General features: G+C 36.6%; 1 protein-coding gene and 1 pseudogene across 2 annotated transcripts in view; both read right to left on the minus strand.

The window, feature by feature from the left end:
• Positions 1-24,696, minus strand: part of LOC123528997 (protein maelstrom homolog) — a 53,333-nt gene that overhangs the window by 24,829 nt on the left and 3,808 nt on the right. For both annotated transcript variants that reach the window (XM_045309144.2, XM_045309143.2), the window contains exons 2-8: positions 24,155-24,365; positions 23,183-23,299; positions 20,332-20,416; positions 18,557-18,703; positions 13,513-13,554; positions 12,624-12,757; positions 4,466-4,674 (exon numbers count right to left, since the gene is read on the minus strand). In XM_045309144.2, the coding sequence (XP_045165079.2) occupies positions 4,466-4,674; positions 12,624-12,757; positions 13,513-13,554; positions 18,557-18,703; positions 20,332-20,416; positions 23,183-23,299; positions 24,155-24,286 (866 nt within the window). In that variant the 5' untranslated portion in view covers positions 24,287-24,365. The remainder of the gene's footprint in view (positions 1-4,465; positions 4,675-12,623; positions 12,758-13,512; positions 13,555-18,556; positions 18,704-20,331; positions 20,417-23,182; positions 23,300-24,154; positions 24,366-24,696) is intronic.
• Positions 5,013-5,189, minus strand: LOC123530620 (U2 spliceosomal RNA; annotated as a pseudogene).

The following is a 24,696-nucleotide window of genomic DNA, read 5'->3' on the forward strand; positions in this document are numbered from 1 at the left end:
GACAGTCTCGGAAAACCAAGAATATTGACATTAGGAAAATCCAAAGCCATTCGCCGGCTGGGCGACTATCTTGGAAAATTGACTCGACCAGCGTTAAATCTGGTCACACCGGGCGATTGGGTGAGTGTTAATTTATATCCTCGTCAACCTGTCTGAAGTTCATATTATGACGAAAAGTGTCCTGGTGGTGCAGTAGTAAAATGCTTGACTGTCAATCTAGAAGTTTTGGGTTTGAATCCAGTAACAGGCACTTGAAAGTTCTGAGACATTGTAACAAGAGCACCGCCTAGCGGGAGCAGACGCTCATCTGATTTTTTTGTCTCTGTATAATAGAATAATAGATTTTTTTGTCTCTATATTGTCCTACCCATGATTTTCTAAGTCCAAATGGGGCCATAATTCTTGCAAAAAGCAATGAAGAGTCAGCTTTTAATGGGGAGTAACTGCTCCAAGTTTTAAAGCAATAGCTTTGACCATTAATGAGAGAAGTTTACATAAACGCTAAACTTAACCAAGAAATCTGATATTTTCTTAATCCAAAAGGGGCCATAATTCTTGCAACCTAAGTTCAAATGAGGTCAAGGTTAAACTGAGGTCAGGTGATGTCTTAAGATGAGGAATGGTCACAGGTTACATCTGCATTAATATCAAGTCATTCTAGTAAGGGGTATTGATGCTAGATGTAACGGTCCCATTTGGTTAACCTTGTACGGACAGATGGACGGACGAACGAAGGGACAGGACAATCACTATATGCCTCCCGCATCAGTAGATGCTGGGGGCATAAAAAAAATCAGATGAGCTAATAAATTGGGCACTTTATATAAAAGTATGTACAAATACAGAACATGCAGGTCTGCCCTTCTTCACATGAGCTCTCTTTTGAATCAAAGGGTTACAACACCACTCTGAGAATTCCTATTCAAGATGCTTGCTATAGTAAAATCTTGACCTTTTAAACATCAGGATTTTAACTAGAGCTGCTTTTGAGAAAAGCACATGTCTCCCACAACTGCCTAATCATCTGAATAGTAGTATATGAGTCAACCATGTGCCAAGACCTCAACTGCCTTATCAGACTTTCAGTGCTTTGATTATAAAAAAAACAAGAGGGCCATGATGGCCCTATATCGCTCACCTGTGTACCATTGCTTCAATCAAAAACAAAAAAAATTCTTACAAGGTACAGATATGTCAAAATACACATAAAAATTGGAGGTACCATCCATGTTGTACCACAGAAAAGTAGTCTTGGTTTTTCCCTACAGCCAATAATAAACAAGAGGGCCAAGATGGCCCTAGGTCGCTCACCTAAGAAACACTCCATAACAGTGTAAAACATGTTTGACCTAGTGATTTCAAGGAAACAAATATTCTGACCAATTTTCATTAAGATTGGACCAAAAAATTGGTCTCTTGCGATAAAACAAGCATTTTCTTAGACATGACCTAGTTTTTGACCCTAGATGACCCATGTTCAAACTCGACCTAGATTTTATCAAGACAATCATTCTGACCAAAATTCATGAAGATCAACTGAAAAATACAGCCTCTATCACATACAGAAGTTTTTTCTTTGATTTGACCAAGTGACCTAGTTTTTGACCTCAGATGACCCATATTCAAATTCGACCTAGATTTCATTAAGGCAATCAACCTGACCAAATTTCATAAAAATCAATTGAAAAAAAACAGTCTCTATCGCATACACAAGATTTTTCTTTAATTTGACCTAGTGACCTAGTTTTTGACCTCAGATAACCCATATTCAAAATCGACCTAGATTTCATCAAGACAATCATTCTGACCAAATTTCATACAGATCAATTGAAAAATACATCCTCTATTGCATACACAATGTTTTTCTTCGATTTGACCTAGTGACCTAGTTTTTGACCCGAGATGACCCATTTTCGAACACGTCCTAGATTTTATCAAGGCAATCATTCTGGCTAAATTTCATGAAGATCAGTTGAAAAATACAGCCTCTACTGCATACACAAGATTTTTTTGATTTGACCTAGTAACCTAGTTTTTGACCCAGATGACCTATTTTCGAAATTGGTCTAAATTTCATCAAGGTAATCACTCTGACCAAAATTCATGAAGATCAATTGAAAAATACAGCCTCTATCGCATACACAAGGTTTTACCGTGATATGACCTAGTGACCTAGTTTTTGACCCCAGATGACCCATTTTCGCACTCGGCCTAGATTTCATCAAGGTAATCATTCTGACCAAAATTCATGAAGATCAATTGAAAAATACCGCCTCTATCGCATACACAAGGTTTTTCTTTGATTTGACCTAGTGACCTAGTTTTTGACCCGAGATGACCCATTTTCGAACTCGGCCTAGATTTCATCAAGGCAATCATTCTGAACAAAATTCATGAAGATCAATTGAAAAATACAGCCTCTATCGCATACACAAGGTTTTTCTTTGATTTGACCTAGTGACCTAGTTTTTGATCCGAGATGACCCATTTTCGAACTTGGCCTAGATTTCATCAAGGTTATCATTCTGACCAATATTCATGAAGAAGAATTGAAAAATACAGCCTCTATCGCATACACAAAGGTTTTTCTTTGATTTGACCTAGTGACCTAGTTTTTGACCCGAGATGACCCATTTTCGAACTCGGCTTAGATTTCATCAAGGTTATCATTCTGACCAATAATCATGAAGATTAATTGAAAAATACCGCCTCTATCGCATACACAAGGTTTTTCTTTGATTTGACCTAGTGACCTAGTTTTTGACCTGAGATGACCCATTTTCGAACTCGGCCTAGATTTCATCAAAGTTATCATTCTGACCAATATTCATGAAGATTAAATGAAAAATACAGCCTCTATCGCATACACAAGGTTTTTCTTTGATTTGACCTAGTGACCTAGTTTTTGACCCGAGATGACCCATTTTCGAACTCGGCCTAGATTTCATCAAGGTTATCATTCTGACCAATATTCATGAAGATTAATTGAAAAATACAGCCTCTATCGCATACACAAGCTAAATGTTGACAGACGACAGACGACAGACGACAGACGACAGACGACGGACGACGGACGCCGGACATCGAGCGATCAGAAAAACTCACCTGAGCATTGCTCAGGTGAGCTAAAAAGTTACTAAATAAGCTATTTATAGTAACATAAAAGGGAAGTAATTAAAAAAAAATTATTGTAAGTGAACAAAAGAAGCATCTGCCAAATAGAAACTAGAGCACTGCAATGCAACGCAAATGAAGAGCAATATACACAAAACAAAGTCATATGACCTTTGACCCCTAAGTATGACCTTGACCTTGAAGTGAGGCATCCGAAACATGCACTCTGCATGTTGTTTCGATGAGGTGAACATTTGTGTCAGGTTTCTTTGAAATCCTTCAAGGGGTTCAAGAGTTACAGAGCAGAAGGGAAATTATAAACCAACAGACAGACGGACACTGAGGCTATCATAATACGTCCCTTCGGGCATATAAAAAGGAATCGAGATCTTATGGTGATACAAGTTCAGTAATAATCAAATCATAAACGAAGCCGCTATTGTGCAGACAAGATCAAAATAGCTAATTCTGGCCCTATCAGGGCCCATAACTCTGGAACCCATAAAGGAATCTGGCCAGTTCAAGAAATGAACCAAGATCTTGTGGTGATACAAGTTGTGTGCAAGTTTGGTTAAAATCAAATCATAAATGAAACTGCTATTGTGCAGACAAGGTCAAAATAGCTAATTTTGGCCCTTTCAGGGGCCGTAACTCTGGAACCCATTAAGAGATCTGGCTGGTTCAAGAAAGGAACAGAGATCTTATGGTGACACAAGTTTTGTGCAAGTTTGATTAAATTCAAATCATAAATGAAGCTACTATTGTGCAGACAAGGTCAAAATAGCTAATTTTGGCCCTTTCAGGGCCCATAACTCTGGAACCCACAATGGGATCTGGCCAGTTCAAGAAAGGAACCGATCTTGTGGTGATACAAGTTGTGTTCAAGTTTGGTTAAAATAAAATCATTAATGAAACCACTATCATGCAGGTAAGAAATTGTTGATGGACAGACGGACGGATGCACGGACTGACGACGGATGAAGGGTGATCACAAAAGCTCACCTTGCACTATGTGACAGGTGAGCTAACAAGTTTCAAGGGCCACAATTCAAGAGTACCTGGGCCAATTTGGCTAGTTATCGAACTTGGCAGAGGACTTATTGGCAAACACATTTTATAATAAGTTTGGTGAAGATCGAATGAGAAATGTTCGACTTGCGGACAAGATTTGTGACAGACACACAGAGAGATAGACAGACACACAGACTGGAGTAAATCACTGTGTGATGAGAGATATAATTACCCAGTCTGATCATGGATGGCTAACTTGTACTAAAACTGCATGCACTTCTGGATTAAAGAAAGGAACTTTTAACTTCTCTTTCATCAATGTTTTGGAAAAAAATCTTACTTCGTTTTTGGTTCATAGTCCCACTCGGATGATGTGAGACTGTCTATACAGCATGTCTTAGACACCTGGTTACCTACATGGGCTTGCATCTCATGGAATAAACTTTCAATCTCATACACTTTATGGATACGATTTGGTTCCCCGAGACATGCTTTAGCATGGATCCAATCCAGGCAGTACTCTACAGCTTCATACTTGTGACCTGCACCCTGAAACATAAAATTATATGTCAACATACGGAACTTTTTACAAGAATTTGCAGTACCTCCTGATACCTGGTGTTTTACTGTATTTTTACTACTTGACAGCATGCAAAATATTTAACAGAGTTTAATAATTCAATGTGGAAAGACACAAATATATTCTTTATATCAAATATAAGCTTTTCTTGCTGAAACAGTACAATTTCTACTTTACCTATTACAGACAAAGGCATTTCATTCAACATCTCCTTTACTTAAATCTAAGTACATGTCACAGCACACAGCTTTAAAAATCCCTAATTTATGCCATTTTATATATATAGTTTTTTTTTCTTCCCCTGAGGGGGAAGTGGGCCGATCCCGGAGGTACTGCAATACCGGGCCAACCGTGGCAAGGCGGAGCAACCCTGACATCTCACTGTGTCCAAAATCAGTTTATATCGAAGTCCCAATGGGGGAGTATCAGATTTAGTGTAAGAAAGATACTCACTTTGATCTTAGCCAATAAGCCGAGAAGCGATAACTGCAACAGGTTTTCTGCCCATTTTATATGAAAGCTACATGACGTTACAATGATTATCAAAATATCATAATGATTATGAAGAAAATAACTTATATATATTAATTAAAGGAAGAAGTATTTCTATCTAAGAAGACTTCCTTAAACTAAATGATAAATACAAAATATATTTAACTTCAATAGTTTAACAGAGTAACAATTACTCTAAACATCAATACATGTAATTGTACAACAAAATGGTTTTGAAACATTATTGGTGCATCTAAAAATAGACCGCCCTCAAGGGAGTTCATACTAGCTAACACTTACAAGGGAGATAAGACAGATAAAACACGGCAACTTTACACTCGACTGGATATATTTATCACTTACTTCCATCTACAGTTAGACTTACAAAGTATGTTGAGATCAAAATTAATGATCTGTAATACTATTAATTTCTTCATACTTACACTGATAATTTCTCAGAAAAACATTTTCTCTCTAGGTTCATCTCAACAGTCGTTAGAGACAGAGGCAAGATATATTGTAAATTTTTTCAGAAAGTGGTATCAGAGAGGATTGATTTTATGGCCAAGTGCTTTACATTTAATGACTCTTAACGACTGATGCCAGTCTAATCTACAGTTAACATAATTTTATCTACAAAACAAGTTTAACAAATATCTCTAGGTACAAACCTAGTACATTTGACTGATAAATGATCAAGTAACAGAACAGTAAGCTATGCAATACTATTGACTAGCAAACCATTAATAATTGTTTTGACAGTTTTATTCTTATATTATTTTTACTTATTAGAGCAGTTAACTGTAGAATATAGTAATGGAAAAGAAATATTACTGTATAATTATGTTTATTTCACCTTTAAATGATTATATATTATGTGCTATTGTTACAGTGAAAGATTTTTATGTTATTCTTATGTCCATGCATGTGTATAAAACTTCTAGACAAATCAAGAACTAGTATGTTAATGCCGAAAGGGAACAATGTGGAAACTGTTATTTTTTGACACACGGCCTCGTCTCAATATAAAAGGATCAATATTCGATACACCATATGATATTTTTATATTTAGAAGTCTGTTTAACTTCTTTCATATGCTTTTAAAAAATAACATGTAGATCTATTATCTCGTTAAGTAAAGAAATACGATGATTACTGGATTTTTTTAAATCATAAACTGTGCAGATGACATGTTAGCTAGCCTCTCTTTTGAATCAAAGGGTTATGACACCACTCTCAAAAAGACAACATATACAAATTAAGACCAGTATTAATTAAATTAATGAAACTGTAGTAAATGTAACGAATAACCAATAGTAATAAATAGGAAATTGTAATTTTCCACAAGTTAATTAGTTCCCCCATGCTCTCGGAATGGAAAATTACCACCATGACATTCTGATTTCCTTGAAAACTCGCGGATGAATTTCCCTGTGCATCAATAAAAAGAAATTAAAAATTGAAAAACAGGTTTCCTTAAATCGGTGCTTAATTTACATACAACAAATACAATCTGAATATATAGCAGTCTAAATATACATGAGCTTGCCTTCAGAACAGCCTTAAAAACGCAATTACTGTAAAGGGTTACCAACAATCAATTCCTGCTTGTATAAATACACTAAAATATCAGCTGGAATAGGTTACAAAAACATATTTTTTTATTCTTTAAAATTATTCGATATTTTGACCAATACCACAACCTTCGATACAATATATATCAATCGAACCTATAATACCTGTATTCGATTTATATCGAGAATGGGTACACATTCCTACTTAATGTGACCTTTAAACTGCTCTTTATCAACTGAACATGTATACATGTACTAAAGTTATGGACTGGTAAAAAAATATGGCCATACTTTAACTAATTAAATATTACATTGTCTTGCTGCGAAGAAAGTTTGTATATATTATTTGAATATCTTCTTATGTATATTAAAGTTAAGATAAGAAAACAGCCACAAAATCTTTGACTTCTAAAATGTATTTTTGGCTTTTGACATTTAGAGGTCAAGATCTTGCATTTGACATACTTTTATTATGGTGAATGTTTGTGCTAAGTTATTTGAATATCCATCTATGTGTACAAAAATACAAAAGTGATAGACCAAATAAGAAAACTTAAGCAGAATAAGGACTGAGCTAGGGGTCAAGATCTAAAAGTCAACACATCATCTAGTAATGGCGGATCTTTGTGCCAAGTAATATGAATATCCGTCCAGTCACACATGCTTCTAAATGTGATTATTCTTTACTTCTAAGTGTGACATAAACATTTAAGGCAAGTCTTGAATGTGACATTTCAGCCTGTTATGGTGAATGTTGGAACATATGAATATCCAAAGATGCATAAATATGTTGTAGAACAGATAAGAACAAGAGCTGTCACTAATGGTGACAAATGCCCCCGCAGCACCTTGACCTTTGACCTGGTGACCTTGACCTTTGACCCTAAAGTCAGTAGGGGTCGTGTACTCCATAAGTACTATCAGCATGATTGTGAAGTTTGAAGGTCCTGGGTGCAGTGGTTCGTGAGTAAAGAGCCTTCATGCAAAAAGTTAACGTTGTGACGAACTAACAAACAGACGGACAGTTGAAAACTAATATGCCTCCCTTCGGGGGCATAAAAATGACCTTTAACCTTTGAGGACCAAGCATGTGATCTTGTTAACCAGTGTTTCTGGATTCTGTACCAATACAAACCTGTTCTCCGCAAGTAACTTCCAACTTCCCCACATGAATCATCAGAGGTGGAGGACTTATGATTTCAGACATAATGCCGCTTATCAAATAGTCACAGAGAACAAACGCCCTGCCCAAGGATCGTACTCATGACCCCGCGATCCATAGACCAATGCTCTACCTACTGAGCTAAGCGGGCAGGTATAGTTCTCTTAGTCAATACTCACTGACTTACCATATATCATAAAGCCCATATAAGGAAGAATAACCACATCACTGTATGAAAAATGGTATAGATCTTTTTGTTTGTATTCTGATTTTTGCATCTTTTTTCTCCAAGTTCTTTATAATAAGAAATGTTTCCAAATGCTGCACATTCCCGCTCATCTGACCATGACCTTTAAAACACTGCAGCATTTAAGGTTTTAGACCCGTAATAGAGTACCTCCTTTTTGATGAGTATTCAATTCCTACAAAAAACCTACTTTGACTGAAATTTTTAAGGGGGCGTAGGTTCAAGTCCCACTGGGACCAAATTTTTTTTCCTTATTTTCTTTTTTTTTTTCCTGGTAACTTTTTATTTTTTTCAAGACTTATTATTGATTTATTGTACAAAAGTGGAAATTTTCATTTGATAAGCAATTTCTTGTTGTTCAAAATGAATTTACCTCTGAAATAGAAATGGGGCAGAGTTAGACATCTTAAAAAATATTAAATTACATGCAGTAAAAGTTCTCTATTTTTCCTTTACTCTTTAGATTACATATTGTGGAAGAAATGTAGGTAGGTTTTACTTCTGCCCCAAGATTATTTTTGAATGAAATGAGCAAAATGTAAAACAGTCCCACAGTACTCGACCACAATTTTTCAATTTTGAAGTTAGAATTCTGTCGCATTAAATCCATTTACTTGAGGCATCCTAGAAACAAGAGCACAGCCTTGCGGGTGCTGACGCTCATCTGATTTTTTTTGTATAATAGAAATATTGTCTTACCCATGATTTTCTAAGTCTAAAAAGGGCCATCATTCTTGCAAAAAGCAGGATAGAGTTATGTTTCTTGATGTTCAGTGTCCACTTATGATGGTGAAAAACTGTTGCAAGTTTTAAAGCAATAGCTTTGATAGTTTATGAGAAAAGTTTACTTAAACATAATACTCAACCAAGAAAATGATTTTCTAAGTCCAAAAGGGGCAATAATCATTTCAAAAAGCAGGATGGAGTTATGTTGCTTGATGTACAGGGTCAGCTTATGATGGTCAACAAGTGTTGCAAGTTTCAAAGCAATAGCTTTGATAGTTTAAGAGAAAAAGTTGACCTAAACATAAAACTTAACCAAGAAATCTGATATTTTCTAACTCCAAAAGGGGCCATAAATCTTGCAAAAAGCAGGATGGAGTTATGTTTCTTGCTGTACAGGGTCAACTTATGATGGTGAACAAGTGTTGCAAGTTTTAAAGCAATAGCTTTGATAGTTTAGGATAAAAGCTGACCTAAACATAAAACTTAACCAAGAAAACTGATTTTCTAAGTCCAAAAGGGGCAATAAATCTTGCAAAAAGCAAGATGGAGTTATGTTTCTTGATGTACAGGGTCTGCTTATGATGGTGAACAAGTATTCCAAGTTTCAAAGCAATAGCTTTGATAGTTTAGGAGAAAAGTTGACCTAAACATAAAACTTAACCAAGAAATCTGACATTTTCTAAGTACAAAAGGGGCCATAAATCTTGCAAAAAGCAAGATGGAGTTATGTTTCTTGCTATACAGGGTCAGCTTATGCTGGTGAACAAGTATTCCAAGTTTCAAAGCAATAGTTTTGATAGTTTAGGAGAAAAGCTGACCTAAACATAAAACTTAACCAGGCAACGCCGACGCCGACAACCGCTCAAGTGATGACAACAACTCATCTTTTTTTTTTCAAAAAATCAGATGAGCTAAAAATGATATTGACAGTTTTATTTTGTGTTTTATTATTGTTTACCGATAGTTTGGTGTTTCTTTTATTAAATTAATGGTGTAATGAATTCTCTGCAAACGTTCTGGACAGTGGCCTATCACTTTGCAATTTGTCTCTACTTCAGCTTGAGGAAATACCATAAATTATACAAAATTCATAAAAAACGGCACGGTAAAAGTTGTTTAAAATTCGCAACACAATGCAAAACACAGTCAGCTTTAAGAATATACATAGCAAATACCATTTTTTAAACATTACTATTAGGGGTCCAATACCTTAATGACTTTATTAAGTATGGAAAACACCCATCCTAAATTATGACTGATATGACTCCTGCAAGAAAGAGGCAGTTAAGCTGAGTCATTTGCACAAACTTCAGACAATGTTTGCGTTTTCTGAAAATTTCACTGAGTGCCTGGGCCTCAGTACTCCCAAAAATCTTGAGTCCCAGCCAAATGTGATTGAGTTCCAGGTTTTGTGTCTACATTATTATATTGACAATTGTCCATGTTTTACAATAAATAACATCTTCTTTGATAAGCCATTCTTTAAACTCAGGATCCTTTAGCCAACCCTCTTGAAAATGGTGATTGTGTTTTTTTCTTTTTAGCCACAGACTCCATCTCACTTTTGGTTTGCAATGTGTGCGTCAGCTGTTTTCAATAATATCTGCAGTAACCACAGTGTTTCCATATAATTTACGATAAGTAGCAATTTTGATCAATACGCTAAACCAGTCTTAATACCTCACTGAATAAAAATTGGCTACATCATTTTGTGCTATTTTTTTAAAATAATGCTGCTGAAAACGAAATTGGGATTCCGTCACAATGATTAGGATTAGTAAACTTTAAACTCGTAACTTTCAATTCCAGTTTTACTTTGCATCCCATGTACACAATGACCTTGAAAAATTTGATTACTAACCAATTTTTTTACGTCGTATATGTGAACACTGATCTCAGACCAAGTTTAGTCATCAAGTGGTTTGTGAGAAGAAATTGTTTAAAGGTCTTTCTTTTGAAAAGACAATTCTATTTTTAGTGCTGGGAGCCCCTAAAAGGGATTGCGCGGAATAATGTGAACAAATTGGAGAATGTCCATAAAATGATCCTACAGACCAAAAGTGGTGAAGATCTATCAAGTTGTTTGAGAACAAGTCGTTTCGTTTAGCATTTTTAGCCCTGGTGACTCCTAATCGGGTTCAAGGGGAACCATTTGAACAAACTTGAGAGAGGTTCAATGCTAGAATGCTACAGACCAAGTTCAAAATCATTTTGACAGTACTTTCTGTGAAGATGATGTGAAATTGAAGATTGAAATTGGACCATCCACCAATACTTACAGGTTTTCCTGAACAAAAACATTTCTTACGGTACTTTGACCGAAAACAATACTGAAAATTAAATCTATGTATGTTATAAATGATTATAATAGCATACTGTTTCTTCCTTCAGGAGGATGTAGGTCCCAGTGGTATTGTTACAACATGGTATGGCAAAAGTCCAGGACCTAGATGTTTGAAAATTTAACAGGCAATTAAGCCAACGGTCATTTAACTTTTAGGGTTATATTTCGACAGTTTAGAAAACAAATGCATGAGTTAAGGATTTGAACACTTAGAAGTCTTCAGTAAAAGCAAAATATCATGCAAATGAGTCCCACCAAGACTTGTATCTTGAATCTTGATCATACATGCCGTAATTTTTCAGAACGTTTCCGGGATTCCGAGTTAAAATTTCCGGGATTTTTACCTTTTGTCCGGGACATACACCGTGACATTGGTATTCGTGTGTTTCATGCAGAAATATCATAATATTACATGTTGTTTCCTGAGATAAACATTGTTCACTCGCTTGTATTAATTTGCTGCAAATGCCGTCTAACTTTCCAAGGGAGGTAAATACATGTACTGGTAATACACATCTATAGTTTGGCTCGTGAATTTATTGTGTTCCCGAGGTGAACAGAATTAGGAGACTTACTATATACGAAGAATCAACTAGGTCATCGTGATTTCTAGCTAATTTGGTATCATTCTAAAGCTTAAATATTTATCTAATAATTGAACTGAATCCTTAAGGAATAAAATAAATCTTGTAGATAAAATCGACAATATAAAATATTTGGAGTCGGGTCAATTTTCATGGGTCGGTCGCAAAGGCATTCAACATTTTAATTTAGAATATGTCTGACAATCGATCTAGATCTTAAATGATTACAACCTTTTAAAACAATTATCGTTTAATTGACCATTTTCAATAATCTCTTTCATAAAGGCTAGTACATGTAGCTCTGTTCTGTTCTGTAGCTTTACCGCCAACGTGCTAAAAACAAAGAGATTTACGACAAGTTCCTAATTTAAGTATCATAAAACAGTTATTGATTGCATAATCCTGTCAGTTCTTAATCAGGGTCATCATGATAACTGACTGTAACTTAATCAGTGTCATCAATAGATCGTCGCGTGATCAAAGCAGGCTTAATCAACGCATGTCCCGCTCGAGGGCATGAAACTGATTAGGAATAAACAATGTGACACCGGGGACAGTTTATTGTGTAAAATTCAACAACTTATAGACAAAAAACAAGTTTTTTAAGGGATTATTTTTATTTGTTCCTATATTTTTATTTTTCCGGGACATTTCAAGACCGGGACACCATGACGAGTATGTAATTTCGGGGACAATCCCGGACAATCCGGGACGTATCACTTGATGTTAGTTTAACAGCTGTTTCAAACAACTGGGCCATGGAGACAAACTGAAGTGTTGAAGACTTACCAAACAATATAGCGGAGGGTTTTCTGATTTAGTTCCATTAAAATTAATGAAATTTTCCAGCTGAATCCATAACCCTCTATAGTTGTTATCTGCCAACTCAAAATTCTCCACTGGGATTTTATGTGTGTCTTCACCTGAATATATGAAAATACAAACTTCTTGAAAGTTTTGTCTCTTAGAAAAATGTGTTGACCACTTAAAAAGCTTTCATACATAACTTCATATACAAGCAATGAGTTGTCTAACGTATATGGTGCCAACAACCAAAGACCCAGGTGAATGTAGTAATATTAAAACAATTTGCAGAAATGAGACTACTTGAACTAGTTATTACAGCTTCATGAAACTAGTATTGACAGAGCTAGTTATTACTTCAACAGAAATGAATCAGCATTGCAGTGAGGTGTCAGATGTGCAGTCCAGTCAGGATCCATGTTCGCTTTCAAAGCCTACTGCAATTAGAGAAACTGTATGCGATCAGTATGGACCTTGACCAGACTTTGTGGATGCTCAGGCTGGTCTGGATCCATGCTGGTCGCAAATGCACTATGTAGGTTTTCTCATGGTGTGGCTCATTAATGAACTTTCTGAATGCAATCTCCTGCTGTCTGACTGAATGCAATTACCAGTTGTGCTGTAGATTTTACATTCATTCTTTCATATGAAGGTCTACAGGACTTCTTGTAGCAGAGTCTACTAGTCTAGCATTTAATCTAAATGTTTGATGCACTTTAATTATCAACCACAATGTAAGCTGACAGACTTAAACAAGTGGACTTGTGCTGCTGTTGGTTATTTCCAAACCCTGTGTATGTAATTTGTAACAATTTGTATGTATGTAACCTGTAAAAATGTGTATGTATTTTGAGACGAAGATATCAACACTTACTGTTCTGAATACATGTAAATCTGTAGCCTGTAGGTATTTTTCCTGTAAAAATAAATATGTGTATGTTAATCTCATTACTTATTTTGAAAATCTTAAGAATTTTTGACAATATAGTAATCACATTATGGTTAAAAACAGCACATCTTTTTCGTCAACAGTCATCAAAATTCTAATGTAGATATTACGACAACTAAAAATTCACCACGAATTCAACAAAACAAGAGGGCCAAAATGGCCCTAGGTCGCTCACCTGAGTAACACACCATAATATTATAAACATGTTTGACCTAGTGATTTCATGGAGACAAATATTCTGACCAGTTTTCATTAAGATTGGACCAAAAAGGTGGCCTCTTAAGTGTAAACAAGCATTTTTTTATTTGGCCTACTGACCTAGTTTTTGAACCCAACAAGACCCAGATTCACATTTGTCCAAGATTTCATAAAAATAATCATTCTGACAAAGTTTCAGGAAGATTGGAGCAAAAAAGTGGCCTCTAGAGTGTATACAAGCTTTTCCTTTGATTTGATGTAGTGACCTAGTTTCTGACCCCACGTGACCCAGATTCTAAATCATCCAAGACTTTATGAGAACAAATATTCTGATCAAGTTTTATGAAGATAGAATAATGATGTGGCCCCTAGAGTGTAAATAAGCTTATTCTTTGATTTGACCTACTGACCTAGTTGACCTAGTTAACCCCACATGACCCAGATTCTAAATCATCCAAGACTTTATGGTAACAAACATTCTGACCAAGTTTTATGAAGATAAAATAAACTAGGAGCTGCGTTCAATAAACGCTTGATGCCCCTGGTGGCATCCTTGTCGATAAGATTTTCCAAAACGAGGTCAAGGTCAAACTGAGGTCAGGTGATGTTTGAAGATGAGGAATGGTCACAGGTTACATCTGTATTAGTATCAATTCATTCTTGTAAGCGGTATTAATGCTAGACGAAATGGTCCCATTTGGTTAACCAAGAGATGGCCCATACAAAGCAACCTAAGTCCAAAACGAGGTCAAGGACAAACTGAGGTCAGGTGATGTCTGAAGATGAGGAATGGTCACAGGTTACATCTGCATTAGTATCAAGTCCTTCTAGTGAGGGGTATTGATGCTAGACGAAAGGGTCCCATTTGGTTAACCAAGAGATGGCCCATATAAAGCAACCCAAGTCCAAAACGAGGTCAAAGTCAAGGTCAAACTGAGGTCAGGTGATGTGTGAAGCGGTCCGATTTGGTTAACCAAGAGATGGCCCATATAAATCAACCTAAGTCCAAAATGAGATCAAGGTCAAACCAGGGTTTTCCCTCAGGTTTTTTATTTGGGAGTCCATGGACTCCCATGGCTGCTAATTTAAGGGTCCCTAATAATTTTTGGGGGTCCACAAATTACCGGTATTGATCTTGAAAATGGACATTATTACTATAAAAATTTACCCTAAAACCGAATGAACTTAATTGTATCTTTTTAATTTAGATAGCAGCTGATTCAATATTTCGGAATGGTATCTTTCAAAATGGTATGAGCTTCTCAATTCAGACTGATTACAAAAGGTGTGATAGTGTTTTTGTTATGATCAAATAGCCAGTAATTACCGGCAATTAACGTGTCACCTCGTGTCAATTATGTTGTTCACAGTTTTATCTCGGTTAAAGATAATACTCGATCCTTAATTAGTATCATAATTTCTGTGATTTATTAATATTTTTTCATCAAAATACTTTAAATTTATATGAAATTAATTTTGTTTAATAAAAAAATAAACCATTCGATCTTTTACGGAACGTAACGGCAATCTTAGATTTTAGCAGTGACAGTTAGCGTAGAGAAGTAGTTTCCCTTTACCAAAATGGCGAACATCGATAACAAAACTTGTTTTGAAGTTGGAAAATCGTCTACACCTGTGTATAATGAGCACCAATGATTCGGGGAAGGTCCCGGTGGTTAAAAACTGCGCATTTTATATGGGTATCTGCGCAAAGGAGGCTTCAGTGTAAAGGAGTTTCGTGACCGATTTTGCGGGTCCAGTGGGACGCAGAGGCACTAAAAAATGCGAGTTCAAAGCAGTAAAAGCGCGTCAGGGACGCAGAAAACCTGCGTCCGGGAAAACCCTGGTCAAACTGAGGGCAGGTGATGTTTGAAGATGAGGAATGGTCACAGGTTACATCTGCATTAGTCTCAAGTCATTCTAGTAAGGGGTATTGATGCTAGACGAAACGGTCCCATTTGGTTATCCTCGTACGGATGGACGGACAGGACAACCACTATATGCCTCCCGCATCAGTAGATGCCGGGGGCATAAAAATGTGGCCCCTTTGACCTGGTGACCTAGTTTTTGACCCCACATGACCAAGATAAAAGTTCATCGAGATTTCATGCAGACAAACATTCTGACAAAGTTTCATGCACATCAAATGAACAAGAAGACCATGATGGTCCTGAATCGCTCACCTCTTCCCACATGACCCAGTTTTGAGTATGATGTCGTTTTTTCTATTATTTGACATAGTGACCTAGTTTTTGAGCTCATATGACCCAGTTTTGAACTTGACCTAGATATTATCAAGATAAAAATTCTGACCAATTTTCAAGAAGATCCATTGAAAAATATGGTCTCTAGAGAGGTCACAAGGTTTTTCTATTATCTGACCTATTGACCTAGTTTTCGAAGGTAGGTGACCCTGTTTTGAATTTTACCTAGATATCATCAATGTGAACATTCTCACTAATTTTCATGAAGATCTCATGAAAAATATGGCCTCTAGAGAGGTCACAAGGTTTTTCTATTTTTATACCTACTGGCCTAGTTTTTTAAGGCACGTGACCAAGTTTCAAACTTGACCTAGATATTATCAAGGTGAACATTCTCACCAATTTTTATGGAGATCCATTCACAAGTATGGCCTCTAGAGAGGTCACAAGGTTTTTCTATTTTTAGACCTACTGACCTAGTTTTTGACCGCACATGACCCTGTTTCGAACTTGACCTAGATAACATCAAGATGAACATTCAGACCAATTTTCATACAGATCCCATGAAAAGTATGGCCTCTAGAGAGGTCACAAGGTTTTTTTATTATTTGATCTACTGACCTAGTTTTTTAAGGCACGTGACCCAGTTTCAAATTTGACCTAGATATCATCAAGGTGAACATTCTGACCAATTTTTATGGAGATCCATTCACAAGTATGGCCTCTAGAGAGGTCACAAGGTTTTTCTATTTTTAGACCTACTGACCTAGTTTTTGACCGCGCATGACCCTGTTTCGAACTTGACCTAGCTATCATCAAGATGAACATTCAGACCAACTTTCATACAGATCCCATGAAAAATATGGCCTCTAGAGAGGTCACAAGGTTTTTCTATTATTTGACCTACTGACCTAGTTTTTGATGGCACGTGACCCACTTTCAAACTTGACCTAGATATCATCAAGGTGAACATTATGACCAATTTTCATGAAGATCTCATGAAATATATGGCCTCTAGAGAGGTCATAAGGTTTTTCTATTTTTAGACCTCCTGACCTAGTTTTTGACCGCACGTAACCCAGTTTCAAACTTGACCTAGATATCATCAAGATGAACATTCAGACCAACTTTCATACAGATCCCATGAAAAATGTGGCCTTTAAAGAGGTCACAAGATTTTCTATTATTTGACCTACTGACCTAGTTTTTGAAGGCACGTGACCCAGTTTCGAACTTGACCTAGATATCATCAAAATGAACGTTCTGACCAATTTTCATAAAGATCTTGTGAAATATATGGCCTCTAGAGAGGTCACAAGATTTTTCTATTTTTAGACCTACTGACCTAGTTTTTGAAGGCACGTGACCCAGTTTCGAACTCGACCTAGATATCATCAAGGTGAACATTCTGACCAATTTTCATGAAGATCTTGTGAAATATATGGCCTCTAGAGAGGTCACAAGGTTTTTCTATTTTTAGACCTACTGACCTAGTTTTTGAAGGCACGTGACCCAGTTTCGAACTTGTTCTAGATATCATCAAGATGAACATTCTGACCAACTTTCATAAAGATCCCATGAAAAATGTGACCTCTAGAGTGGTCACAAGCAAAAGTTTACGGACGGACGCACGGACGGACGACGGACACCGCGCGATCACAAAAGCTCACCTTGTCACTTAGTGACAGGTGAGCTAAAAATGCACTTTGATTTTAACAGGTGACCTAGTTTTTGACCCGAGATGACCCAGATTCGAAATTGGGCTAAAGATCTTCAAGATAAACATTTTGGCCAAGTTTCATGAAGATAGGGTCATAAATGTGGCATCTAAAGTGTTTACAAATTTCCTTTGATCTGACCGGATGACCTAGTTTTTGACCCCACATGACCCAGATTCAAACTTGACCTAGAAGTCAAGACAAGCATTCTGACCAATTCCCATGAGTTTCAAACTTAAACTGTGGATAGAGTGTTAACAAGATTTTCCTTTGATCTGGCCTACTAACCTAGTTTTTGACCCCACATGACCCAGTTTCCAACTTGACCTAGAGATAATTAAGACAAACATTCTGACCAAGTTTCATAAAGACTGGGTCACAACTGTGGCCTCAAGAGTGTTTACAAGCTTTTCCTTTGATCTGACCAGGTGACCTAGTTTTTGACCCCCACATGACCAAGAATGTTCACAAGGCAAATGTTGACAGGCAATGTGCTCAGGTGAGCTAAAACCTACTTCAATTTGTTGTTTAGGTCTGAAGGCACTATGACATAATTTTAGGTCCTATGGCAAACTTCAATCAATACCGGTTCAGCAAGACCTGATGTGCCTTTGCAGACATTATATCTGGCATGGCTAAACACCAGGGTAGAACAAAATTTAATGACCTACTGCAAGTGAGATGAATAGCTACCAACATCTGAAAGGATTGTCACCATAAAGCAACAGGGACCTTACCTGAAGCAGGTTGTTTTGCCTTCCATCTTTACATATGCAAAACCAATTGCATGGGACTCAGCACTACAAATGATTTATTGAGTTCCATGCAGATGGTTTAGATAGGTATTACCTGGTTCAATAAATCTGTGTAAATCTCTCATAATGCCTTTCTCTATACTGTATTCTATAACAGCTATCTCTGCTGGTAGATAATCCCCCTCCTCTGTCTTACACAGGACCTGGAAGTTGATGAAGTAAAATACCTCACTCTTCAATGCTGTAATAAACAAACACATTGATACCAAGAAGCATTTAGCTACAGATTTGCTGTCTGAAAAAGCTAATTAAACTGGCACTAATTGCATGTAAATACAGACCTATACACAGTAGTTCCTCAATGAGGTGAAACAAGAGCTTGTAGAACATGAAATGCCCCCCTTGATGCATTCAGTAATTTCACAAGAAACAGAAATTATTTGCTCACTGTAAACAAAAGTTCTACTGTTCTGGTTCAATGTGACCTTGATCTTTGACCTATTGACCTCAAAATCAACAGGTGTCATCTGCTGGTCATGATCAACCTCCCTATCAAGATTCGTGATCCTATGCCCAAGCGTTCTCAAGTTATCATCCGGAAAGGGTTTAACTGTTCCGGGTCAATGTGACCTTGACCTTTGGCCTACTGATCTCAAAATCTACAGGGGTCATCTACTGGTCATGACCAATCTCCCTATCAAGTTTCTTGATCCTAGGCCCAAGCATTCTCAAGCAATCGTCTGGAAACTGTTTAACTGTTCCGGGCTACTGTAACCTTGACCTTTGACCTACTGACCTCAAAATCAATAGGAGTCATCTGCTGGTCATGATTAACCTCTCTATCAACTTTCATGATCCTTGGCCCAAGCGTTCTTAAGTAATCGTCTGGAAACCGTTTAACTGTTCCTGGCCAACGTGACCTTGAACTTTGACATAATGACCTCAAAATCTATAGGGGTCATCTGCTGGTCATGACCTACCTCCCTATCAACTTTCACCATCCTAGGCCCAAGCATTCTTGAGTTGTCATCAAGAAACCGTTTAACTGTTCAAGGTCACTATGACCTTGACCTTTGACATATTTATCTCAAAATCTATAGGGGTCATCTGCTGGTGATGCTCAACATCCCTACCAATTTTCATGATCCTAGGCCCAAGTGTTCTTGAGTTATTGTCCAGAAACTGTTTACTGTTTCTGGTCACTGTGACCTTGACCTTTGACCTACTGATCTCAAAATCAATAGGGGTCTTCTGCTGGTCATGACCAACCTCCCCTATCAACTTTCACCATCCTAGGCCCAAGCATTCTTGAGTTATCATCCGGTAACCGTTTAACTGTTCTGAGTCACTGTGACCTTGACCTTTGACATTCTGATCTCAAAATCTATAGGGGTCATCTGCTGGTGAGGATCAACATCCCTACCAATTTTCATGATCCTAGGCCCAAGCGTTCTTGAGTTATCATCCGGAAACAGATTGGTCTACATACCGACCAACAGACATCTGCAAAATAATATTATATTACCCCTCCTTCGAAGGGGAGCATAAAAATCTTATGATCATGTATCATACTAATATTGCATAACAGTTATTTTCAAACAGGTATTTTTTAACTATACCAACTTGTATTTTGCCTCTTTAATCTTTATTCTTTCCAATATATCTTGGAACTAACATAGATGAAAATTGTTGTCACATAATTGAAAGTATATTTGCACAGTTACTTGAAAACCATACCAGGGGGTAGAAAGATATGCAGCAGACATGTTACTGTAATAAATAATTGAATAGAAGGATGACCTGACCAAAAATAGTTTGTTCTCCAAAAATTTGTGAGCAACATGATTATTGAAAATCATGAAAACATACCTTTTCCAAGAGGCCAGTTTTTCACAATGTCTTTTTTCTCTGCCATTCTTCTTTTGTCAAGTTCAGTGTACCTGTCCTTGCGATGCTGTAAACACAGAAATTAGTGTTATTATGGCATATACTATGGCATAGTGTACTTTTGTTGTTTATACCATACTGTCAGTTTATTACATACTCGTTTCTATTCCCCGTTAAGTTACACTGGTACCGGAAACGTCAATATTTTTCCATACACCGACGCCTGAATTTCATATCGGGTGCGTGACGTAATTCAATGTGTGTTGATGCACTATTTTTTTCTATTTAGTTCAGTATTGTCAATCCTATTCAGGCAATTGAACATATTTATGATATTTACATAATATTTATACGTGTAGATGCGTATGTAATAAAAAGGTTATTATCTTTGCATCAGGAAATATGCATTCGTTCTTCAACGGAAGAATATTGCGCTCCTAAGTCGCGCAATATTTCCGCTGAAGAACTCGTGCATATTTCCCAATACAAAGCTAATAACCTATAAATATAAGTACAGGTATTGCTGCAACCTGTTGTATAATACTAAAGCAGAGGATGAAGGACTTAAAGCCACATTGATATTTGAAATGAACAAACCCTAGTGCAGGGATTTTTTTCCCTTCAGTTTTGTTTGAGAGTTTACTTAGTCAGACCAGAGTTATGGCCCTTAATTTAGTAAATAAAAGGCATAAAGGGCATACAAGTTTGTATTGCATGTATCTCAAAAAGTATTTGACTGAGAGTCATAAAGCATTGGAGAATATTTCACAGCATGTGAAGTTGTGCACCTGGTGTTCTGTTTGTGATTTCACTCAGCCTGACCAGAGTTATGGTCCTTGACTTAGCAAAAAAACAAACAAAAAAAACAACACAAAGTGCTTAAAAGTTTGCATTGCATATATCTTCAAAATATTTCACCTAGAGGTAGGAATATTATTCATCATGTGAATTTGTGCACCTGAGTTCTACTTTGACAGAGCTCCAGATAAAGGCCGTATTTTCGTAATTATGAATTTGTTAGGGGTCGGATATGAATTTATTTTAAAATGTGGCCATATCAGTACGAATTTATTTTAAAATGTGGTCATATCAGTACGACATGCAAACAGTATCACGAATTTCAAATGAAGATTGAGCCAAATTGCATGTCTGCGCCAAGTTGCGCTAATCAACGCTATCCAGACTGTTGACAATTTGCACGGTGCCAAAATGAGTGTGGAATACATGAAACACAAGCTGATAGAATAATTTAAGCTCCGCCTTCTTAGGTACTTGCGAGATTTTCCCGAAAAGTGTGAAAGTGAATCAAAATATCTGATATACTACAGTCGATTGTGTTCAGCCAATTAGCGCTGCTGTTACGTATTTGACACTTTGTTTAAATTGTCAGCATGTTCGAGAGCAAAAAACAATGTTTTATAAAGGAATTGCTGTAACCGTGCGATTAATTGGAATATTGTACACATTTTTTGTCATCTGGTAAAAAGAACGACATTTAATGTATCATTATGTTGGCCCATTATGTTAAATCTAACTGACCCATCGATGAATTGATTTGAATATACAATGTATGTAGCTTCTAATTTTAGTTTAGACAGTTTACTTTCAGTTTTATTCGAGTGAGATATTATTCACCGAATCGGATGATATGACTCGGTGTTAATAAAAACATTTTCATCCTGCAATCATACAAAATAGTTACAGCATCGGCTTGAATTTTTAAAAACGACTTTTTACAGAATTTTGTAATGAAACAATAACCACTGTATGTGAAATGATATAACCAAAGAGCTATAAAATAATGTATTTTATACTTCTTTGGTATAACTAAGAAAATGAATGGTCACATCAGTGCTTTCTATCTAGAAACAAGAAAATTATAGCGACCTTTCGAATCACTCAGCGTTCAGGTAGAAAAAATATTTCCCACTACTGGGATATGCATAGATTCGGATGTGTTCCCAAAAATACAATTTACTTCAAGATCTATAATATTCATTCAAACAAAAAAGTTGAGCATTATCTTTCATTTTCGAACGAAATAATTCAAAGACAATTATTTTTATTCATTACTGTCGATAATTTACAGGTACTGTATGATCATAGGAAAGAAAACATTATTCCTGAGAAAAAATATAAATAGTATAAGAATTTTACATCACTGAATCCCTCAACATTTTACAAAATTCTTTGCCAAGAATAATCAAAGTTTCGAAATGTATGAGTTGAAAACAGAGCAATATAAAAATGTATATTCTATCTGATGGTCACACCAAAACCATACCAAAAACTGTGCCGAAAGAAGTTATATCACTTTTTATGACACGCACCTTGTGTTTACAAATGTACCTAATTTGCATATTGACCGGGCGTGCGGAATCGCATTTACCTTGCGGAATCTGCCGTTACAGAAACTTCTGTTAATATAATGCAGATATTCTTTAGTATAAATAAAACGGTTGTGTTAGTTAAAAAGAAATGACAATCACCTTTCTTTAGCTAATCCATCGAAATAACTAAGATGGTTTCGCTGTCAAAAGTTCCCGTATTTACTGTACGGTGCTATGTTAAAATATTGCTAGCATGAAATAAGCTTCAGTTCTGCACTGGATTTGTTGTTGTTGTCATTGAATACGTAGCCTTAGGTACCATCTCTACATATTCTAGTATTTCTTGTGCATAAAATACCCAAATACACAGCCTATCTGGTGCACCTTAAACAAGTCTGGACAATTCTATCAAATAAAGCAATGGTCTGCGAGACTCCTCTTCATATGTTAGACAGTGGGCAGTGGTAATGAGGGCAAAATACTGAAACTGTGATGTGACTTACTGCAAGAACATTGCCAACATTGTCAACTCTATACTCATCTCCAGCACGTCCACGTAATCTGGCTTTCTCCTGTTTTGCCATATTCTCAAAACGCTGCTTGTCTTTCTCTGGGAGTTGCTGAAATCCACATTGAAGAACACTTATACAAATACAAGATAGGCTGTGACTGGAAAAGTTCTTTGCTCACAATCTTACTGCAGAAAACCTTGTTTTAATAGATCATTTCTATTGTTTTTATGTTAAAATAACGCCAATTATATTGCAAATACACCAATCACTAAAAGGGTAATGTCCCCTGACGCTACTTTGATGAAAAGGATTTGACCTTCAAGTGTGACCCAGACTTTGAGCCTAGCAACCTGATTTATGCACTGCATGTCATCTTCATGAGATTAAACCAATTGATCTAGTTGTATGAAAATCCTTTAAGTTCTTGTAAGTTACAAATATATGGAGTGGCCATAAATTAGTATTATTTGACTGTTGACTTTTAAGTGTGACCTTGACATTGAACCTAGTGACCTGGTTTGTGCACTATGCATATCATCTGGATAAAGTTAACAGCTGATGCTAATTTCATGTACCTAGTGACTTGGGCTGGCGCTCTGCAAATCAACTTCATTAAGAAGCTTTCTAGGGACGATGCTCTTCGATGTAAATACTGCCTTGCGACAACCTCAAGCAACCATAAGAAAAGAAGATCTAACTTTTGAGCTGCACCACAAGAGAATCAACGTAGTGCGTTTGCGACCAGCATGGATCCAGACCAGCCAGTGCATCCGTGCAGTCTGGTCAGGATCCATGCTGTTCGCTAACGGTTTCTCTAATTGCAATAGGTTTTGAAAGCAAACAGCATGGATCCTGACCAGACCAGCAGATACAGAAATGCTTTTAAATCAAAGTGAAATAGTTCATACATATTACATAATTAAAGCATTTATCTATGACAAAAAGGACCTAATTATGTATTACCTTCCATCTTGGATGAGCAATTGGGACGACATCAGCTATACCATTTGGAAAGACGCGTCCCTCCCTTCTGAGAGATGGCTCTAATTCCTTCATAAAGAAGTAAAAACCATTTCTTTGTGGCTTCTTTGGCATTTTTTCTTAATGTCTATCCACTTGTCAACTATCTGTAGAGTCAGGAAAGTTTATCCACTTTTTCATTGACTACCTACAACTAAAGAACAGCAAATATCATTTCTAAAATAAATATTTATTTTACATTTTTAAGTCATGGGCAACTCCTCCAAAACACTTGTAGTAATTTAAGTAGTAGGACAGTGCAAGATACAGAAGATACTCAATTCCAGAAGCTTTCCTGGTTGTTGGGTATTAGAATATGTAAAGCACTCAAACATGGAACTCTTGTCCCGGACGTAAGGAGCCTCCATGGCCTAGTGGTTAAGGTCAATGACTTCAAATTACTTGCCCCATCAGGTCAGAGACCACCAATTCAAACAAGAGCACCGCCTTGCAGATGCTGACGCTCATCTGATTTTTTTTGTATA

Source organism: Mercenaria mercenaria, chromosome 13 (assembly GCF_021730395.1).
Source record: "Mercenaria mercenaria strain notata chromosome 13, MADL_Memer_1, whole genome shotgun sequence".
NCBI classification, from domain to species: domain Eukaryota; kingdom Metazoa; phylum Mollusca; class Bivalvia; order Venerida; family Veneridae; genus Mercenaria; species Mercenaria mercenaria.